This window comes from Miscanthus floridulus, chromosome 3 (genome assembly GCF_019320115.1).
Source record: "Miscanthus floridulus cultivar M001 chromosome 3, ASM1932011v1, whole genome shotgun sequence".
In the NCBI taxonomy this organism is placed as follows: domain Eukaryota; kingdom Viridiplantae; phylum Streptophyta; class Magnoliopsida; order Poales; family Poaceae; genus Miscanthus; species Miscanthus floridulus.
In genome coordinates, this window is record NC_089582.1 from 17,347,901 (window position 1) to 17,366,151 (window position 18,251).

The window sequence follows — 18,251 nt, forward strand, 5'->3', positions numbered from 1 at the left end:
GGCGCCTCTTGCAGGTACTAGTGATTTGCGCGCGCCCATGCACGCGAGAAATGGTCGAAAATCTATCTGGGAAATGACACAATGCTGACAAATAACAAATATTATAGGCGCCTAACTAAAATTGAGTCACCTAACTGACAGCTGTAATTATCAACGATGATGAAATACTGTAGCGAGCATATATTATACGAAACATGGAGTTTGCCGTGGTAGCTGTCTTATGTAATTTTACACAAAAGTGGCAAGAGAACATTGCTAGCGATGCAGAATTCAGGAGCCAGGCTAACACAACACGGATGACGCTCGCAGTGATAGATTGCACGCTTGGAGATGCCTGCTTGCATGCGAGGAGGGGGACCATGGAGGACGTTTCAAGGCACACTGAATTTAAGGAGTGAAAAAACCGTTGTAGCGCCGTGTTCTTTGCACTGATATCTTGTTTCAGTTTTTTAGCTTTATCTTCAAACAGCATAAGCCATGTTTTAGAGAAAAGCATGTCGGCCTTTAGTTCTGAGACACGTTCCGCATTGTAGTCATCAATCTCAATCCGTTTCTTGTTTTCAAGGTACTTAAGTATACTGTGGTATGCATTCTCAATTGCTAAGTTCTTCGAGATTGCGGCACCGCCAATAAATTCTTTGGTTTCGATGTCATAGGAAACTCTTGCCAGCATATTGCCAAGGGTTAGTCTACTGATGAATATGCCGTCGTCAGTCTGTGTGGTTGCCTCTGACTGGATGGTCAGCTTCAGCTCCTTCGCTGCCAGGGCGAACATCTCTTTTCTGCTGATCCTAAGGAGTCTGGGAAGCTGAAATTAGAGGCAAGAAATATTTATCATCAAGCAACAACAGAGTCATCATTGACGTCATTGACAATAGACTTGTGCTCAGTAACAAATGAACAGAATGTAGCAAACAATGCAAAGAGAAGAACACAGGCAAAAGAGAATTGCTAAGTTATAGTGTCACTGTCATCACAAAACAAATGCAGGTAGTAAGAATCATGGAAGGGTGATATAACAGATCATCATTGCACAGTCCTATCGTCTCAGTACCCAAAAAGTTCATCACTGCACAACCCCAAAGCCTCAGTAGGTAAAAAAGAGGAATGAAACAATTAATCATCACCATACAATGGAGGTGGCAGCAACAAATGGCTTCTTAGGAGAGGGGGGGGGGGGCAAATAACAGTGACGAGAGGGAGGGAAGGGAAGGGGGAGAACGGGCGAGAGCGCACCTCCGCCGTATGCAACGGGCCAGATACACTGGTGTGGGGCTCCTCCAACAATGAAGGCCAGGGGGTCAGCTGCACACACGTACGTGGCCCCGGCGCTTGCAAGGAGAACACTTATCATAGAGGAAAAGCGAGGATGGCATGGAGAACAGCGCCTTCAGATACCAAAGAATTCGCTGGCCATCTGAGACGCACGACGCAAAGACGTCACAATAGACTTGTGCTCAGTAACAAATGCACAGAATGTAGCAAACAAAGCAAAGAGAAGAACACATGCAAAAGAGAATTGCTAAGTTATAGTGTCCCTGTCATCACAAAACAAACGCAGTAGCAAGAATCATGGAAGGGTGATATAACAGATCATCACTGCATAGTCGTACCGTCTCAGCACCCAAAAAGTTAATCACTGCACAACCCCAAAGCCTCAGTAGGTAAAAAAGAGAAATGAAACAATTAATTATCACCGTACAATGGAGGATATCAGTTGTTTGCATGATCCACACGTTTTAAAACAAGAGTGGCAGGAGCAAATGGCTTCTTAGGGGAGGGAGGGGGGGGGCAAAGAGCGCACCTCCGCCGTGCGCAACGGGTCAGCTACACTGGTGTGGGCCTCCTCCAGCAATGAAGGTCGGGGAGCCAGCTGTACACACGTACCTGGCCCCGGCGCTTGCAAGGAGAGCACGTATCGTAGAGAAAACACGAGAAGTGAGGATGGCATGGAGAAAAGCGCCTTGAGATACCAAAGGGCGTGGAGTCCACAGCTATTGTAGGGGACAATGTGTTGAACAGCAGGACAAGAAGGCGAAGTGGAACAACTAGAAACCACCAGCTGCGGGGCAATCTGTGTCAAAGAGTCAGAGAATATAAGAACAGACTTTAGATTTGAATCTGGATGTGTAACATGTACCTAGGGGGAACATGTTTATATGTGCACACACAAACAAGACGAAGCGGGCTAGTACAGAATCCATCTAAGAAGCAGAAACGAGCATGCAGAAGAATGAACGGATAGTAACAAAGGCGTAAAATTGATGCGCGTTGGCTGCCCAACAAAAGCAAAAAGAGACCCATTGGTGCTGCAGAAATTTGTGACGAACAAAAGTAGCACATACACCAGGGCTATAAGCTGAACCGAAACGTCCACAGGCCTATGGCGCTAGAATCTGTGAATATCGAAAAGACGCTTCCAAACTACACAGACAGGAGGAGGCATGAGAAACCATGGAGCTATAATGAATTAAGCATATCAAATAAGGTGGACACGTCAGTCCAAATTCTGGAAGGCACAATCTGAAGCATAAGCAGAAAAGATATTGGACTCTGATGTTTTAATCTTTCAGGCAAACCCAGAGGAAGCCTAAGAGGTAGCACTGAGTAGGAAAATACTCAATCTCCCTGTGTCGATCTAAATCGCATATCAAATGGTCCCATATGAATGGTCTGTTAATCTCTCGGCCGAACTTTACTTAGTGTGTTCCTAGGATTGCATCTAATTTGAGAGGAATCAATGAGCGATGTTTTGCTACATACACATCAAAGAAAAATCAACAGAAGCCATGAAATATTTGAGCAATAAAAGGAAACCAGCATATTACATGCCTAGAACAAGCCTTAAAATATTACTTGGATGACTTAGGAACTCACCATATAAGAATGTTCCTAAATAAGGAACTCACCATTTGTCAAAAGGTGAGAAAATACAAGCTCATTCCAAGCATCGGGGACTCTTGGAAGGCACCAGTGGCTGCAATCAAGTATGGTATTAGGATGACTCGAAAGGCCAATATAAGCATCACTTCTAAAGGCCCCCATGAAAGTAACATTTAGTATGGTCACAGGGACACTCATATTTGCCACAAAGGTGGGAAAATACAAGCTCATTCTAAGCATCTGGAACTCCTTGAAGGCAGAAGTGGCTGCAATCAAGTATGGTATTAAGATGACTCGAAAGGCCAATATGAGCATCACTTGTAAATGCCCCCATGGAAGTCACATTTACTATGGTCACAGGGACGCTCATATTTGCCACAACCGCAACAAGTATATACCAAAATTCTCTCCTGTCATTTCCATTGGCCTCAGTTGTAGGTTGATATGTTACTTCATACACCTTTTGATTCAAGCCACTGTAAATGTGAAAAAAAACACACTAAGTATGTACTTTCTCAAAATGACCTACGCACAGTGCTTAATTGTTTGTAAGGGATGTTTCCAGTTTAAGCACACCTCCAGCCTCAAAATAGCAACCCTTGTTGCAAAGATCAATCTTGGAAATCAAACATATATGAAGTTGACATCAATGCAAATCAAGAAATTACGATGGGTTTACACCTTATAATACCAATTCCATTGACAGGTACTCAGTAGGTACCCTACCCAAGCTAAGCATTGAAAATACTTAAAAATGACAAGTTTATTACTCTGTTGCCAAAGACTATACAAGGGGCATAAAACACGCACACAATGGAAGATGAATTTCAGCAGCAGTAATGTAACAGCGAAAATTGTTGGGCTGCAGAATTAAAGGTCTGATCAAGTTCAAGCAATCTCCCGCATGCACTGGGCCGGTGGTGACCTCAACAAAATGCAAGGCACACGAACCTGGATGAGGAGCGCGTCCGTGGCCGTCCGCTATGGTGCCGCCGCACTTGATCTAGCAAGGAGAGGACAGTTGCAGCCATAGGGGCACGCACGGCACAGGGAAAGAGAGAGAGAGAGAGAGAGAGAGAGAGAGGAGATGGGGGCGGGCTCGGCACTGAGCGCTGACGACCTAGGGTTTACTGTAGCCTGAGCGCACGCAGACCAGAGGAAGGAGGCGGTGCCAAGAAGGCAGCCACGGCGGCGGCCACCAGCGGGGCCCGCGCTGCGGCGTGGCGGAGGACAGCCACCGCCGGCAGCGGTGGCGTTCGGCGCCGTGCGGCAGGATGGCGGCCGCACCTGCGCCGCCTCGCTCTCGCACGCCGCATCGGGAGAGAGAGAGAGAGGGAGCGAGCAAAGAGGAGAGAGGGAGAGAGAGGGGAGGGCACGCGGGGGGGGGGAGGGGGAGGAGGAGGGCAGCCGCAGCTGCGCCGGCCCGCTCGCTCCGTCTACCGTCGCCCTGGCCGCATCGATTGAGAGAGAGAGGGAGCGAGCAGAGAGGAGAAGGAGGGCGTCGGGGTTGGGAACCATCGGGAGGGGGAAGGAGCTGGAAGGAGAAGCGGGAGCGGCGGTATATACCTGTTTCACCGGATTCAAACGCGAAGCCGGAGAAGTACAGGAGAAGCCTGGGAATCTCACGAGAAGTTTAAGAAGCCGCTCTCGGCGAAATCGGCTTCAAGAGATCTGGGCCATCGATTCGAAGATCTGACGGACCAAAAAATTTGAATCGACGTGGACATGCTGGCCTCGCGAGCTGGCCACAACAACTTTAAACCGCTCCCGGCGAAATCGGCTTCAAGAGATCTGGGCCATCAATTCGAAGATCTGACGGACCAAAAAATTTGAATCGACGTGGACATGCTGGCCTCGCGAGCTGGCCACAACGAATTTACACTTTAATTGTAGGTATCACTCGAGGTATGATTGTGAAACTTCAGTGTAGCTAGTACGTTTGATTGCGTCTAGTCTAGGCTAGTCTTGTGAAAACTACCGATGCAAGAATATTCCTTCCGCGATCATAGGAGCATATTATATGTATGTTCAAGCATATATACCGGTCGGTTAATCCTCACACGAGATGGAAAAAAGGATATATCGTGAAGTCTTAGAAAATACAGAGACATCTAGCTGTCAGTTCAGTAAACTATTAATTAGATTTTTTTATTATATTGGGAAAAAATATATAGCTCCAAAAATAGTTTAAAAATAATAACCTTATAAGTTTAAAAATATTTTTAGAGATGTCTCCCTTTTAGTCTAGAGAAGGCTGTATCAAGAATCATCACTAAAAATGGATTCTAAGTCCGTCCATTTTTAGAAATCGATTTTTAGAGGTGGTTGAAAAGTCTTGCCGATGTCTAGAAAGATGGTAAATTTTGTAGCCACCTCTCAAGATAGAGGCATTTCTAGCATCGGCCGTTAATTGCACCTATTCCTAGAAATAGATTTCTAGATGCAGTTGGCAATTTGGCCAACATATAAAATTGGTGCAACAGAGTAAAATTCACATTTTTTTCAAATCAAGTCGGATTAAGAAAAACTTTATATCAATGTTATAGAACTCAAGGAGAACTGCAACTTCTTAGATGACTAAGTTTTCTTTTGAAAACATTTGGGGCCTGGAAATCATGTTTTGAGCTCCATATTTTGAAATTCATTATTTTTGAATTTTTCAAATGACTTTAGATGAAGAAACGACGTAAACCAAAGTTGTAGTATTCGAAGCAATCTGTAACTTTATAGTCGACTAATTTTTCAAATGACCTTGCCTAAACCAAATAATAATACTCGTGGAAATCTAAAAGAGAAATAAACATGAAATGGTTCCATTATATCTAACAAATTGTCTTCCCTTTTTGTCCTTTTAATAAAGGTGAGCGGGCAAGGAATTGAAATTTTGTGGTTTGGTAACCACGTCAATCCCCATCTCTAGTAACTTTACAAATTATTTGAAATCTTTTTTGAACTATCAAAAATAGAATAATTTATAATTTTCAAATAAGTTTGAAATAATTTATGATTTCATAGTGGTATACATTCCAAATGTTTATACCACAAAAAGCTTGCAAACAATTCATAAGTCGCATTCAACTTAATTAAAAGCATATAAAAAAGCAAATTTCTAGAGATTTTCATAGGAAGTTCATGTAAGATCCATCTATGAAAATGTGTTTCCACGAGTGGTTCAAAGTTAGAAAACTTCAACCAACTATAAAGGTGGCCAAAAAGTTAATTCATCCGTGGAAAGGTAGGGGCCGGGGTGTTGTCTAGGAAGGTAGGTTTTGTAGTAGTAGCGGACTATTTTTTCCATTGTATTTACTGAGAGTTCTATCTAGAATATAAAATCTAGATTCTTGAGAAAAATCAAAGAGATACCATTGGCACTAGGATTTCAAATTGACATGCGCAGGAAATAATCTTTTTTATATTGCGGTACATGAGATCAAAACTGGTAAATCAAAATGTAGATTAATGAAATCGTGACAAATGGTCTACAATATATTACAGGTAACATAGCTGAAGCATTACGTTTTCAACTAAAACACATGTTCAACCCAAAGATATAATGCAAAATGGAAAGACTGAATGGGGATGGGAAATCCCATATAGCAGTGTAAAATACTACAAAAATTTCGATACGACAATTGTGTTAGAAAATGAATGTAGATAATAAATTTTCATTATTTGTAGGTCTTAAATTTATCTATAAACTTTATTCTTCTTTTAAAATTGCTACGCATGTAGGAACACAGATTGGTCAACTAATGTTTGATCTGATTCAAGAAGGTTGTTGTTCTAACTTTTCCTTATGTTAAACATTTGTATTTTTTACCATCTAGAAATCCATATAGTTTAACATTATAAGATTTATGCTTTTTGGTTCACGATAAGAAACCATTCATAATACATAATTCATATATAAATTTCTAAAAAATGGTGGTTAAAGATAAAAAAATGGTTGATTTAGAATACAGCTAGAATGTCAGTTTTTTTTACCAGGAATTGATGGACTGGTGCTAGTCAAATCGATTGCGCTTGCGTGCACTTTTCTCTTCTAAAAAGCGTGCATAAATTTGATACAATTCGCGAGGTATTAGTCGCTGCTCACAGATGAGACCGACCGGGTGCAGAAAGTCCCAAGACCATGTCAATTGGTAAATTGTCAAATCTCGTAACAACCATGTTGCTCGTACTTCATAAAAAGAAACATGTTGCTCGTATTATTACGACCAGTCTCAAGTCTGCCTTCCAAATTCAGATTCCCGCGTTATTACTGGTCTGAAGTCACCTTTTTCAATGCAAGTCCTCTACCGAGACTACTGCAAGAGTTCGTAAGGAGCAATCACACTGCTGTAGACCGAAATTATGATATATATGCGGTCAGTTTTCGTATTCACGTTTTGGTCCACTGGTCCATCAGTGCTTGCACCGCATGGGGTGGAATCTTAAAACACGTAAGCATTAGATGTTACTATTTAATACATTAATTAATAAAACATATTTAAAGTAGCTTACACGCTTTTTCCCCCTCATTGTCCACTGGTCCATCGGTACTTGCACTACATGATTAGAGTATATTAAATTGAAAAGACAAGGGTAAAAAAGACAGTTCACCCACCTTTTCTCTCCAAATAAAATAGTGAGTGCAGTGTCTTACAGCAAATAACTCCGCCTATGGTGGGCGCCTTTGGTGTCCCAGCATAGCAGGTCCCAAGCCCTGGTAAAGGAGGAGGGTTGTGTTAGGCGTGGCGAGCCAATGTAAAAACTTAGCCACTTAAATGGAGATGAAACCCGAAAGAAAATCGTTGGGGCGTAACCCTCTTAGCGACGCGCCATATCGGAACCCGGGTATGGTGTTAAATGGGCAAGGGCCGGGTCGTCACCCCCGTGACGCGCCGTGTCGTGATCTGGGCATGGTGTCAAGTAACCAAGGATCGGGTCGTCGCTTCCTTAGTGGCGCGCTACATCGGCGCCCGGGTGTAGTGAAAAATGAGCAAGGGTCTTCGCATCAGAGTCGACGGGTGCGGAGGGTAAGGAAGCTAGTCGAACCAACTAGGATCCGTTTAGGTAGTTGGAATGTAGGGTCACTTACAGGTAAGTTAAGAGAACTAGTTGATACCGCGACTAGGAGGCGTGTAAATATATTATGCGTTCAAGAGACTAAATGGAAGGGTCAGAAGGCGAAGGAGGTGGACAATACAGGTTTCAAGCTTTGGTATACAGGGACAGTCGCGAATAGAAATGGAGTAGGAGTTTTGATTGATAAGAGCCTCAAGAATGGTGTGGTGGGAGTGAGAAGGCAAGGAGATAGGATTATCTTAGTCAAGCTTGTCGTTGGTGATATGGTCTTGAACGTTATTAGTGCGTATGCCCCCCAAGTAGGCCTCGACGAGAGTGCTAAGAGACAGTTCTGGGAAGACTTAGATGGCCTGGTTAGAGCTATACCTAGTAGTGAGAAGCTATGCTCAAGAGAGGGCATCCGTCCGTTTCGACGCCACATTCCCGGGCATGCGCATCGGTCTGGCCCAACAGGCAACTGGCCTGCTCCCCTCTATGCTCTCCCCCATCTCTCTACTCTCTACTAAGTATGCTGTGACAGAACTCCCTACTGGCTTCAGCCGTCGAGGCTTCACGGCTGTGTCCACCAGCCCCACTCCGGCGTGCCGCCACCGCCATCCCCCGCGCCATCCTTTGCTAGACCCAGGCCAAGCGAAGGCACAGCTGGCCGCTGCCAGTCCGTGCCACCATCCTCTGCCGCCGGCTGGCCAGACCCGACTATTCTCCGCTCTGCTCTACGTCGCGCGGAAGAAGAAACGCGAAAACACATGTTGCAAGCATATGTTTCAGATGTTTTAGAGGTATGTTGCAAGTTTTGAGGTATGTTGCAAGTGTACATCAGGATGTTGCAATGGATGTACACGTATATTGCAAAGGTTTGTTCCCAATGTTTCATCTGTGTTTTCGGACGTATGTTGTAAGTATGTTTATCTGGATGTTGCTATGTTTCACACATATGTTGCAAGTGTTCTATCTGGATATTGCGTATGTTTCCAATGGTTGTCAAGTGTTCTTCAGGTGTTTTTGCAAGTGTTTCTGAAGCATATTTCAAGTGTTTCATCTATCTTCTTTTTGTATGTCGCAAGTGTTACATCTGGATGTTTCAAAAGTAGATCGGGTGAGTGCAATAGATCTCCATCAGGCCAGTGTGGATTTGACTTCCGATAGTGTTTCTCTTAGTGGCGGCGAGCAGACCACGCCCCTATAGCAGTGGTCAGCAACGGCTTGAGCGAGCTCTTGGACGGATGCCTCCAGGCGACGCGGGCCCCGCGTGGGCGCGTGAAATGGCACGGGAAGAGGACTGCAGGAGTGGGCATCTAGACGTCCGGGCACTAGCAGTGTCGTTTTTTCGGTGCTAGGCTATAATTAAACAATGACATACCAACGAACCCCGGATCAGTCAAACCTGAAACACCCTAGAATAATAGAAAATGATGTGCCCAATTGATATATTCTGAATACTTAGGCGCATTCAGCTTTATCTTCCTAGCGTCACTTCTTTCTGTAAGCTTTATTCCACCTAACCAATATATGTGAGTTAGTATATATAATGATGGAATTCTAGGACCATCTAGGCGTAGATCAGTGGGTAAAACTTGACTTAGATGGGATGACTTGCTGATGTACCTCACTAAACTGTGTCGTGGCTGAGGCGTCGGGGACGTAGTAGCCACAGCGCGTCAGAGTAGAGGTAGCCGTGATGCGCCCGCTAGGTCGTCGTAGGTAGCAAAAGTGCAGGCACGGTGCTGTGGTGGCGGCGAAGGCGATGGAGCTTCCCATCGCTTACAATGCCCCTCTTGATTGGACTAGGGTTAGGACATGGTGGGGCACTGGCGGCTGCGGTGAACCTCGTGTCTTGTGCCCCAACCCCCACCATCCTTTTATGGTGCTGCGCGATGGGGCCCATCATCCAGGAGAATCGGCTGAGCACCCCCGACCAGGACGCGGATCAAGGGCCCAGTTGGCCATTGGGCCAACTGGTGGAGATCATCCTAACATTCTCCCCCTTGATCTCACCTTATGACTTAAACTCAACTTACTTTATCTTTTCCCATTCGATCACAGATCAGTGCATAAAGCGTGCCTCATTGTCACAGTCAGTTGCCTGCACCTCTCTATTTTGAAACAGATTCTCAACTAGGCCCTTAGTATCCATAAATCATAGGCTTTCCCATAAACCCATGTCGACTGTGTGTTCTCTGAACGGACTGGGTGGTTAGCCTTTATTAAGCAGAACCGCAAGTACTTGCTTGGTACTCATATGCTCAATGCTTTCAAAATGATTCTGGATTTTCTCCTTTACAAAATATAACTCAATGTCAATGTGTTTGGTAGCACACTTGACCTGTTGTCTTAGGAGTTAACTACTTTAAATGGTTATTGCTGTTGACTACCATTGTTAAATCCGGGTACTAATTCCCTTAATCTCCTTTTGCCTGCTCCTTAAGCCTCATGTCAAGCTATACTATGGTATGCATCACTGATGACACCACAACTGTTTCTTTGGAGCTTTTTCATAATAATACTCCAACTACGAGTGTTAGCAACTACTGTGGATTTCACTACACATCTCGCCAAGACTTAACATTTGTACCCTCAACTATTTGAGAGTACTTGTTCTTTCTTACTCAACATGAGGCCTATGATACTTTGCAAAATTGCAAGACATTCTCAACTCCATTCCAGTAATCTATATCTAGACTGGACTTTTGCCAAAATATCCTGGATATGTAAACTATGTCAGGGTAAGTTCTTACTTGTAATTGTACACTCATCAAGCTTCCAACAGCTGAAGCATATGGAACCATGTTCATTTGATCAATCTCATATCGGTTTCTGAAACACTTAAAGTTCTCAAATCTATTACCCTTGACTATAGGAGAAGGCGTAGGTTTACTCGCATGCATACTTTATTTCTTTAGAATCTTTTCTAAGTATGCCTTTGCGATAGTCCTAATACCCCGTTTTCTTCTATCTCGGTGAATTTCGATTCCTAGAACCAATGACGCTTCACTAAGATCATTCATATTGAAACTTGAGGACAAAACTTCTTCTTCTCCAATGACAGATTAACATCACTACTAGTGAGTAGAATGTCATCTATTCACAAGATGTGGAAAATGATTTTTCCATTCTTGAACTTTGCATAAACGCTATTGACCTTCTTATTTTCTTTAAACCCAAACTTTCTTATTGTTTCATCAACTTCAAATACTACTGTCTAGAGACTTGTTTTAACCCATAAATAGATTTCTACAGGCGGCAACCCATACGTTCTTCTTCTTCCATGATAAAACCTTTAGGTTGTGCCATGTAAATGTTTTCATACAAATCCCCGTTGAGGAATGCTGTCTTTATATCCATCTGATGTAACTCTAAATTGTAATGTGCCATTAACACTATTATGATTCGAAAAGAATCCTTGCATGAGACTCGAGAGAAAACTCTCATCGTAATCTATTCTTTCTTGTTGCGTAAAGTCTTTGGCTACAAGTCATGCTTTATATCTTTCCACATTCCCTTTGGAGTCATATTTTGTCTTGTAGACCCTTTCACAACCTATTGTTTTGTCTCCATTAGAAATTTCTTCTAAGTCCCAAACATCGTTGGTATTTATCGAATTCATTTTAACTTTCATAACTTCTTGCCATTTAGACGAGTAAACGCTTCTCATGGCTTTTTTTCAATGAGGTGGGATCACCCTCCATTTGAATTTCTTCACTAACATAGACTTCATAGTCATCAGAAAAACTGGTTTACTAATTCTTTGAGACCTTGTGGGGCCTCAGCTACTAGCACTTTCATATAGGGCTGTTGTTGCTCTTCATTGCTAAGAGGCAATTGATTCTACAGGCTCCTGTATTACAAGATCCTTGTTTGCATTATTCATCTTCTTCAAAGAGCCAACAACAGGTGTTGTATAACTTATACAACATCAACAGATATTGAGAAATTCGTTGTTATTGAATCACTGAAGTGGGCACGTAGTCCCGCTTCTCTTCAAGTCATAGATCTCTACATACCATGCTCCCTCAGATCATCCCATATTCTAAAAAAGATAGTGTACCTTCAAATTTCTTGTTTGGGTTAATCTGTTAAAACCTCATATGGCGCTTTAAGCACCTCCTTTATATCTTTGAGGCTGACTATGCTATCTTATCGGAACTTTTAAAAAGTCCAAGAATTTAGTTATTTCTCTGCTTAGGGGTATCGTTATTATGACCGTTGTACTCATCCGACGGTCATATTCATCTTAATTAATTGTTATCTCACTCTTAATGAAGAGTACCTTTCTTAATTGATCTTTATCTCACTCTTAATGAAGAGTATCTTTCTTAATTGATCTTACTATTCTCCCCCTCGAAATATGACATAAACTTTACTGCCATAATTTCGAGAACTATTTCGGAAAACTATGACCGAGGAGACGCTTATTACTTACTTCATTCACATGATTACGCCATGCAAACAAAGTTATTTCTTGATCCATATAGGAGTACACTTTCTTCATTCCACTTCAAGAACTCATCGAGGTCTTTTATTAACTGTACTTTTGCAAGTCACGCTTGCATCTTTTTCTTGTTTTTGATTAGTATTGATCATGACGGTGCATTTCTATTTGCGCCATGGTTAATATTAGGATAGCATAAGAACTACCCAAACTTCTCTCGCTATGCAGGATACAAAAACATATGATTCATCACAAAACTTCTTCCGCCATGTAGGATTGACTAGCATAAGTACTATGCCAAACTTCTCCCCATGCGGGATACATCTATATGAAAACTTAGTCATGATAACTAAAATATTCACTTATACTTTATTTTCTAATTAAATCTCCCTGTTGGTTCTAATTTAATCAGAAAATTAGTAAGCTAACAAAAAGTTGTCCTAAACTGGCTTGACTCAAGCCTTTTCATTCACATACCTCAGCATTGCAGCCCGTTGGCATGCAGCCGAGTGATCTCGTCGGTTAAAAAATAAAACATACAAGATGCTTCTGTATCAATTCTACATCACCGTTGGGCAGAAAATAGAATTAATGCATAAAATTGATAAATTGACTTGAAAGGCATATAACTACTCTTCAAAATTAATTTCTTCCATTGGTTCGAATTTAATTAGAAGATAATCAACATCATTGCAGCGAAACACGATAATAAAATACATTCTATTAGTTCAGGAGTATTTCTTTATCTTTATCTACTCTCTGAAAAATTGACTATGTTGGTGTAAAATTTATCAGAGATTTAAACTTCAACCTTAAACTCATTATAATATTGTTATCATCAACGTTGGACAAAAAATAATAATACCATAATTTAACATAAACAAATCAGACTACTCCTCTAATTTAAATTTTTCCGTTGGTTCCAATTTAATTAGAGGATAAACATAATCATAATTTACTAAATATAACTGCTCTTCAAATTAAATTCTTCCATTGGTTTAAATTTAATTAGAAGATAATCAACATTAAACTTTACAGTGGAAACGTGAAAAAATTCTTCATCTACTTTTCAGAAGCATTTTACTTTAATCATCTACTCTCTGAAAAAATTATCCTATTAGTTCAAATTTTGATAGAGATTCAAAACTTGACAAAATTCATCAAAATTGCTTCTAAAAATAATAAAACAAAACTCTGCGTTTACTATTTATTTGGCCCGGCCTGGCGACAACAGTACGTGGCCCAGTCCACACATGCGCGCGCGGCCCAATGCGCTGCCGCCCTCTGCCGTGGCCCAGCATCGCAAAGATGGCCTGCGACGGCCGCTCGCGCTGCGCTCCCCCATGTCCCAGGCCGCAACCTGGGCCTGGGTCGGGATTCTTCCAACCCGCCTAGGTCGAATGTAGCCCATGCATTCACTGTCGTTCATCACGATCAATGGCTATCCGCCCAGATCAGAAGAACAAAAACACCGTCCGCTGCTCCCTCGAACCCTAGAGCTCATTCTCTTCTCCAGCCTCTCTCTCTTCGCCGCGACGGCCGACTCTCTCTCCCTTCTCCCTCTAGATCCTCGAAGGTTGGAGATGGTGGCGCCGCCGTGGGCCCCCTCGCCGGTGAGCGCGCTCGCCCGAGGCTGTGCGCGCCGTCGTCGAGCGACCTTGTGCCGTTGCCCTTGACCCCACGTGGCTCCGCTCCCCGAAACCCTAACCATTTCTTCCTCCGCCTTCTCTCTCTCCGCCGCTGGTCCCCTCGCTGGCGCGCGCACTCGCCCTAGGCTGAGTGCGCTGCCGTCGAGCGGTCTGGGCGATGGTGCCCTTGCTCGCCCTAAACCCTAGCTTTCCCTCTCTTCGTCGCACACCACAGCCGTTGTACCCGAGGTCGACGCAGGAGGTGGTGGCGCCACCGTGGCACCCTTCGCCTATGCACGCGTGTGGCCGGAGCCGCCCGTGGCGCCATCGAGCGGCACCACGGTGGTGCTCTTTGCGCCCTGTACTCTTATATGCGATGCCGCATTGTGCCAGCGAGCCAGCGGCTCTCTTCTAGCGTGCGCAGTTTTCCCGCACGACGGCGGTATCACCGGCGGTGAGGAAGATCTCGGGTAGGTCCCTCCCCTCGCTGACCTCTCTGTTAGGGTTAGGGTTAGGGTTGGGGTTTCTGATTAGATTTGGATCACTTCTTTTTTTATTTCTTTTCTGTTTTCTACCCCAAACTAGATCTACCCACTAGCAACCATGGCTCTGGTACCATTGATGGATTTACTAGACCTCTACGAGTAGATCTAGTGGGTAAATTCTTGAGTTAGATGGGATAACTTGCTGATGTACCTCACTAAACCGTGTCGCGGTCGAGGCGCAGGTGACGTAGTAGCCACAGCGGATTAGAGTAGAGGTAGCCGTGACGCGCCCGCTAGGTCGTCGTAGGTAGCAGGAATGCAGGCGCGGTGCTGTGGCGGCGGCGAAGGCGATGGAGCTTCCCGTCGCTTACAACGCCCCTCTCGATCGGACTAGGGTTAGGACATGGTGGGGCGCTGGTGGCTGCGGTGAACCTCGTGTCTTGTGCCCCAGCCCCCACCGTCCTTTTATGGCGCTGCGCGACGGGGGCCCATCAGCCAGGAGAACCGGCTGAGCGCCCCCGACCAGGGCACGGATCAAGGACCCAATTAGCCAGTGGACCAACCGGTGAAGATCATCCTAACATATAACTGGCAATCCTCACATATAACTGGCAACTTGGAACAATAGGTTAAACTAGGAGATCCTTCCAAGGATATGCAGTGGCAAAAGCATCCAAAACAACATAGCATGGCAAAAGTACATATACAGAACAAAAGGACAAGCTTGTCTTTGTAACTACCAATTATATTCAGGGAAATTAAATTCAGACGATGTGCGCCTCATGTGCAAAACGAGGCGAGTCACGACGACTCCGGCATCCACCGGTCTCCGGTCGTCTACCGGTAGCTTACAAGTTGCTGTAGCCGCCGGCAATCGCTGTAATTCGTCAACAAACAACGGAGTAAAGAAGGTAGACTAGAAACTAGTAAATCACAGTGGTTAAGAGTACTAATACCTTGTGAATTTGGTCTTGATTGAGTTCTCACACAGTCCAGCCATGAATCTTCTTCTTCTTCCCATGTCCTCCTTCTTTGTAGCCTTCGTCCTCCTCTGCCTTGGCCTCAACCTTCTGGGGTTCTGTGACGCCAGCAACGACAAGTCCTTTGTCTTCTCGGGCTTCGCCGGCGCCGGCGCCAGTCTTATGTTTGATGGCACGGCCATGGTCACGCAGGACGGACTCCTTGAGCTGACAAACAACGAGGCGAATATCAAAGGCCATGTGTTCTACCGGACTCCACTTCAGTTCAAGGAGTCGCCCAATGGCACGGCGGCGCAGTCCTTCTCGGCTGCTTTCATCTTCGCCATCCTCCCCGCCGACTCCAACAACCCGGTCATCAGCACCGACGGCATGGCCTTCATCATCGCCCCAAGGACCAACATCTCAGACGCGGGAGCAGCTCAGTTCATGGGCTTCCTCGACAGCGTCGCCATGAACCAGACCTTCGCCGTCGAGATGGACACCGTCCAGAACATGGAGCTGCGGGACATCGACAACAACCATGTCGGCATCCACAACGGCAGCATGTTCTCCCTGGATTCTCATCCCGCTGGCTTCTACCGAGATGAGGACGGTACGTTCAACAGCTTGAGTCTCATTAGCAGCGACGGCAAGGCCATGCAAGCGTGGGTAGACTACGATGGGCAGGCCAAGCAAATCAATGTCACCCTGGCTCCTATGGGAGTAGCCAAACCGTCGAAACCGTTGCTCTCAAACTTCTCCGACCTCTCAGCTGTGCTCACCGACGAGGCATATGTTGGCTTCTCCGCCGCGACCGGACCGATGCCTTCGCAGCACTGCGTGCTCGCCTGGAGCTTCGCCGTGAACGGGCCTGCTCCACCCATTGACTTCAAGAAGATCCCCAAGCTGCCCAACTCCGGCCACCACGAGGCTCTAGTAAAAGACCTGGAGATCGGACTGCCGATCGCAGCTTTCGTTTTGATCCTCGCCACCTGCATCACAGTCATCCTCCTAGTCCGGAGGCACCTGACATACGCCGAGCTGCGAGAAGACTGGGAGGTCGAGTTCGGGCCGCACCGGTTCTCGTACAAGGAGCTGTTCAAGGCGACGGAAGGGTTCAAGAGCAAGCACCTGCTCGGCGCCGGCGGGTTCGGCAAGGTGTACAAGGGCGTGCTCCCGAAGTCCGGCACGGAGGTCGCCGTGAAGAGGGTCTCCCACGACTCCAGCCAGGGGCTGAAGGAGTTCATCTCCGAGGTGGTGAGCATCGGCCACCTCCGGCACCGCAACCTCGTGCAGCTGCTCGGCTACTGCCGGCGGAAGGGCGAGCTGCTCCTCGTCTACGAATACATGCCCAATGGCAGCCTCGACAAGTACCTCTACGGCGAGGACGACAAGCCGCTGCTGGAGTGGGCGCAGCGGTTTCAGATCGTCAAGGACGTGGCGTCGGGCCTCTTCTACCTCCACGAGAAGTGGCAGCAGGTGGTCGTCCACCGCGACGTCAAGGCCAGCAACGTGCTCCTCGACGGCGGCATGGTCGCGCACCTCGGCGACTTCGGCCTCGCCAGGCTTTACGACCACGGCGCCGACCTGCAGACCACGCACGTGGTCGGCACCATGGGGTACATCGCGCCGGAGCTCGCGAGGACCGGCAAGGCGTCCCCTCTCACCGACGTGTTCGCCTTCGGCACGTTCCTGCTCGAGGTCACCTGCGGCCGGCGCCCGGTCATCAACACCGTGCACCACGGCCAGAAGTTGCTGGTTGACCGGGTGCTGGAGTACTGGCGCAGGGGATCTCTCGAGGAGACCGTGGACTCCAGGCTGCAGGGAAACTACAACGTTGATGAGGCGAGGATGGTGCTGACGCTTGGGCTCATGTGCTCCCATCCGTTCCCGGGCGAGAGGCCTACCATGAGGCAGGTCATGCAGTACCTCGACGGCGATGCGCCGCTGCTGGAGCTCACGCCGGCGGACATGAGCTTGCTGAGCCTCATGCAGAACCAGACGTCGTTCGACCAGTCTGCTCTGCAGTATCCGTGGTCGGGGACCAGCATCGGTACGATGACACAGGGCATCTCGGTTGGAAGATGACAGTCTCTATGTATTGGTTGTTTGCGTCACAAGCTATCTGTAGTGTATTTGAGCACTCTTGTAAACCCACTTGAGAGATTCATCTTGTACATAAATTCAAGAAAAAAGATTGGTTTGCCATTATTTCAATGTTACTTGGTGTTTGTCAAGTTCGTTTCCTCCCTACCAGGGAATTAATAGCATTAGTCCATCAACCCATACTCACCGGACGGACTAGAATCTTAGGAGGGCATAATCCCATAGCATCATCATAGATTTTGATTTTCAAATTTAATTTTGATTTTACCAGTTGGTACACAGAATTTATATTAAATTTATAACTCTTGTGCTTATTGTATCTTTATTAACTCTCTTTCATGTTGTAGACTGTGCTTTTTAAGTAATGCTATAGGAAGAATGATCATTTAAGTCGACACCATGTTGCTCAAATCAGTGTTAGAGGACAATGTCAAATGAGGGGAGAGCAGCCCCCGCGTCGTCCTTTCTGGGCGACAAGGGTGGCACCGCCGCTGTCTAGGCCAGTCCTGGCAGGCCACCCCGCCTCCTCACCTCGCCATCGCCCTGGGCGACAAGGGTGGCACCCCGCTGGCTAGAATCTCGGCATCCGTGAGGAAGGTGACGGCAAGGCATCTTCATCTTCTTCCTCGCCACCTCGTTTTCCCCTACCTCCATTTCCAGGTTCCATCCGTTAGCTAGTCCCCGCACGTGGGCA

The 18,251-nt window shown here is 45.8% G+C and overlaps 1 protein-coding gene across 1 annotated transcript; it reads left to right on the top strand.

The window, feature by feature from the left end:
* Window positions 1-15,286: 15,286 nt before the first annotated feature.
* On the top strand, window positions 15,287-17,605 carry LOC136541413 (L-type lectin-domain containing receptor kinase SIT2-like). The gene has a single exon (XM_066533259.1). It carries the CDS (start codon window positions 15,491-15,493, stop codon window positions 17,537-17,539), a length of 2,049 nt encoding a protein of 682 aa, XP_066389356.1. The 5' UTR covers window positions 15,287-15,490; the 3' UTR covers window positions 17,540-17,605.
* Window positions 17,606-18,251: the final 646 nt, after the last annotated feature.

Bases quoted from the DNA above. Each gene is read 5' to 3' on its own strand.
- LOC136541413 (XM_066533259.1), top strand. From the start codon at position 15,491: ATGAATCTTCTTCTTCTTCCCATGTCCTCCTTCTTTGTAGCCTTCGTC.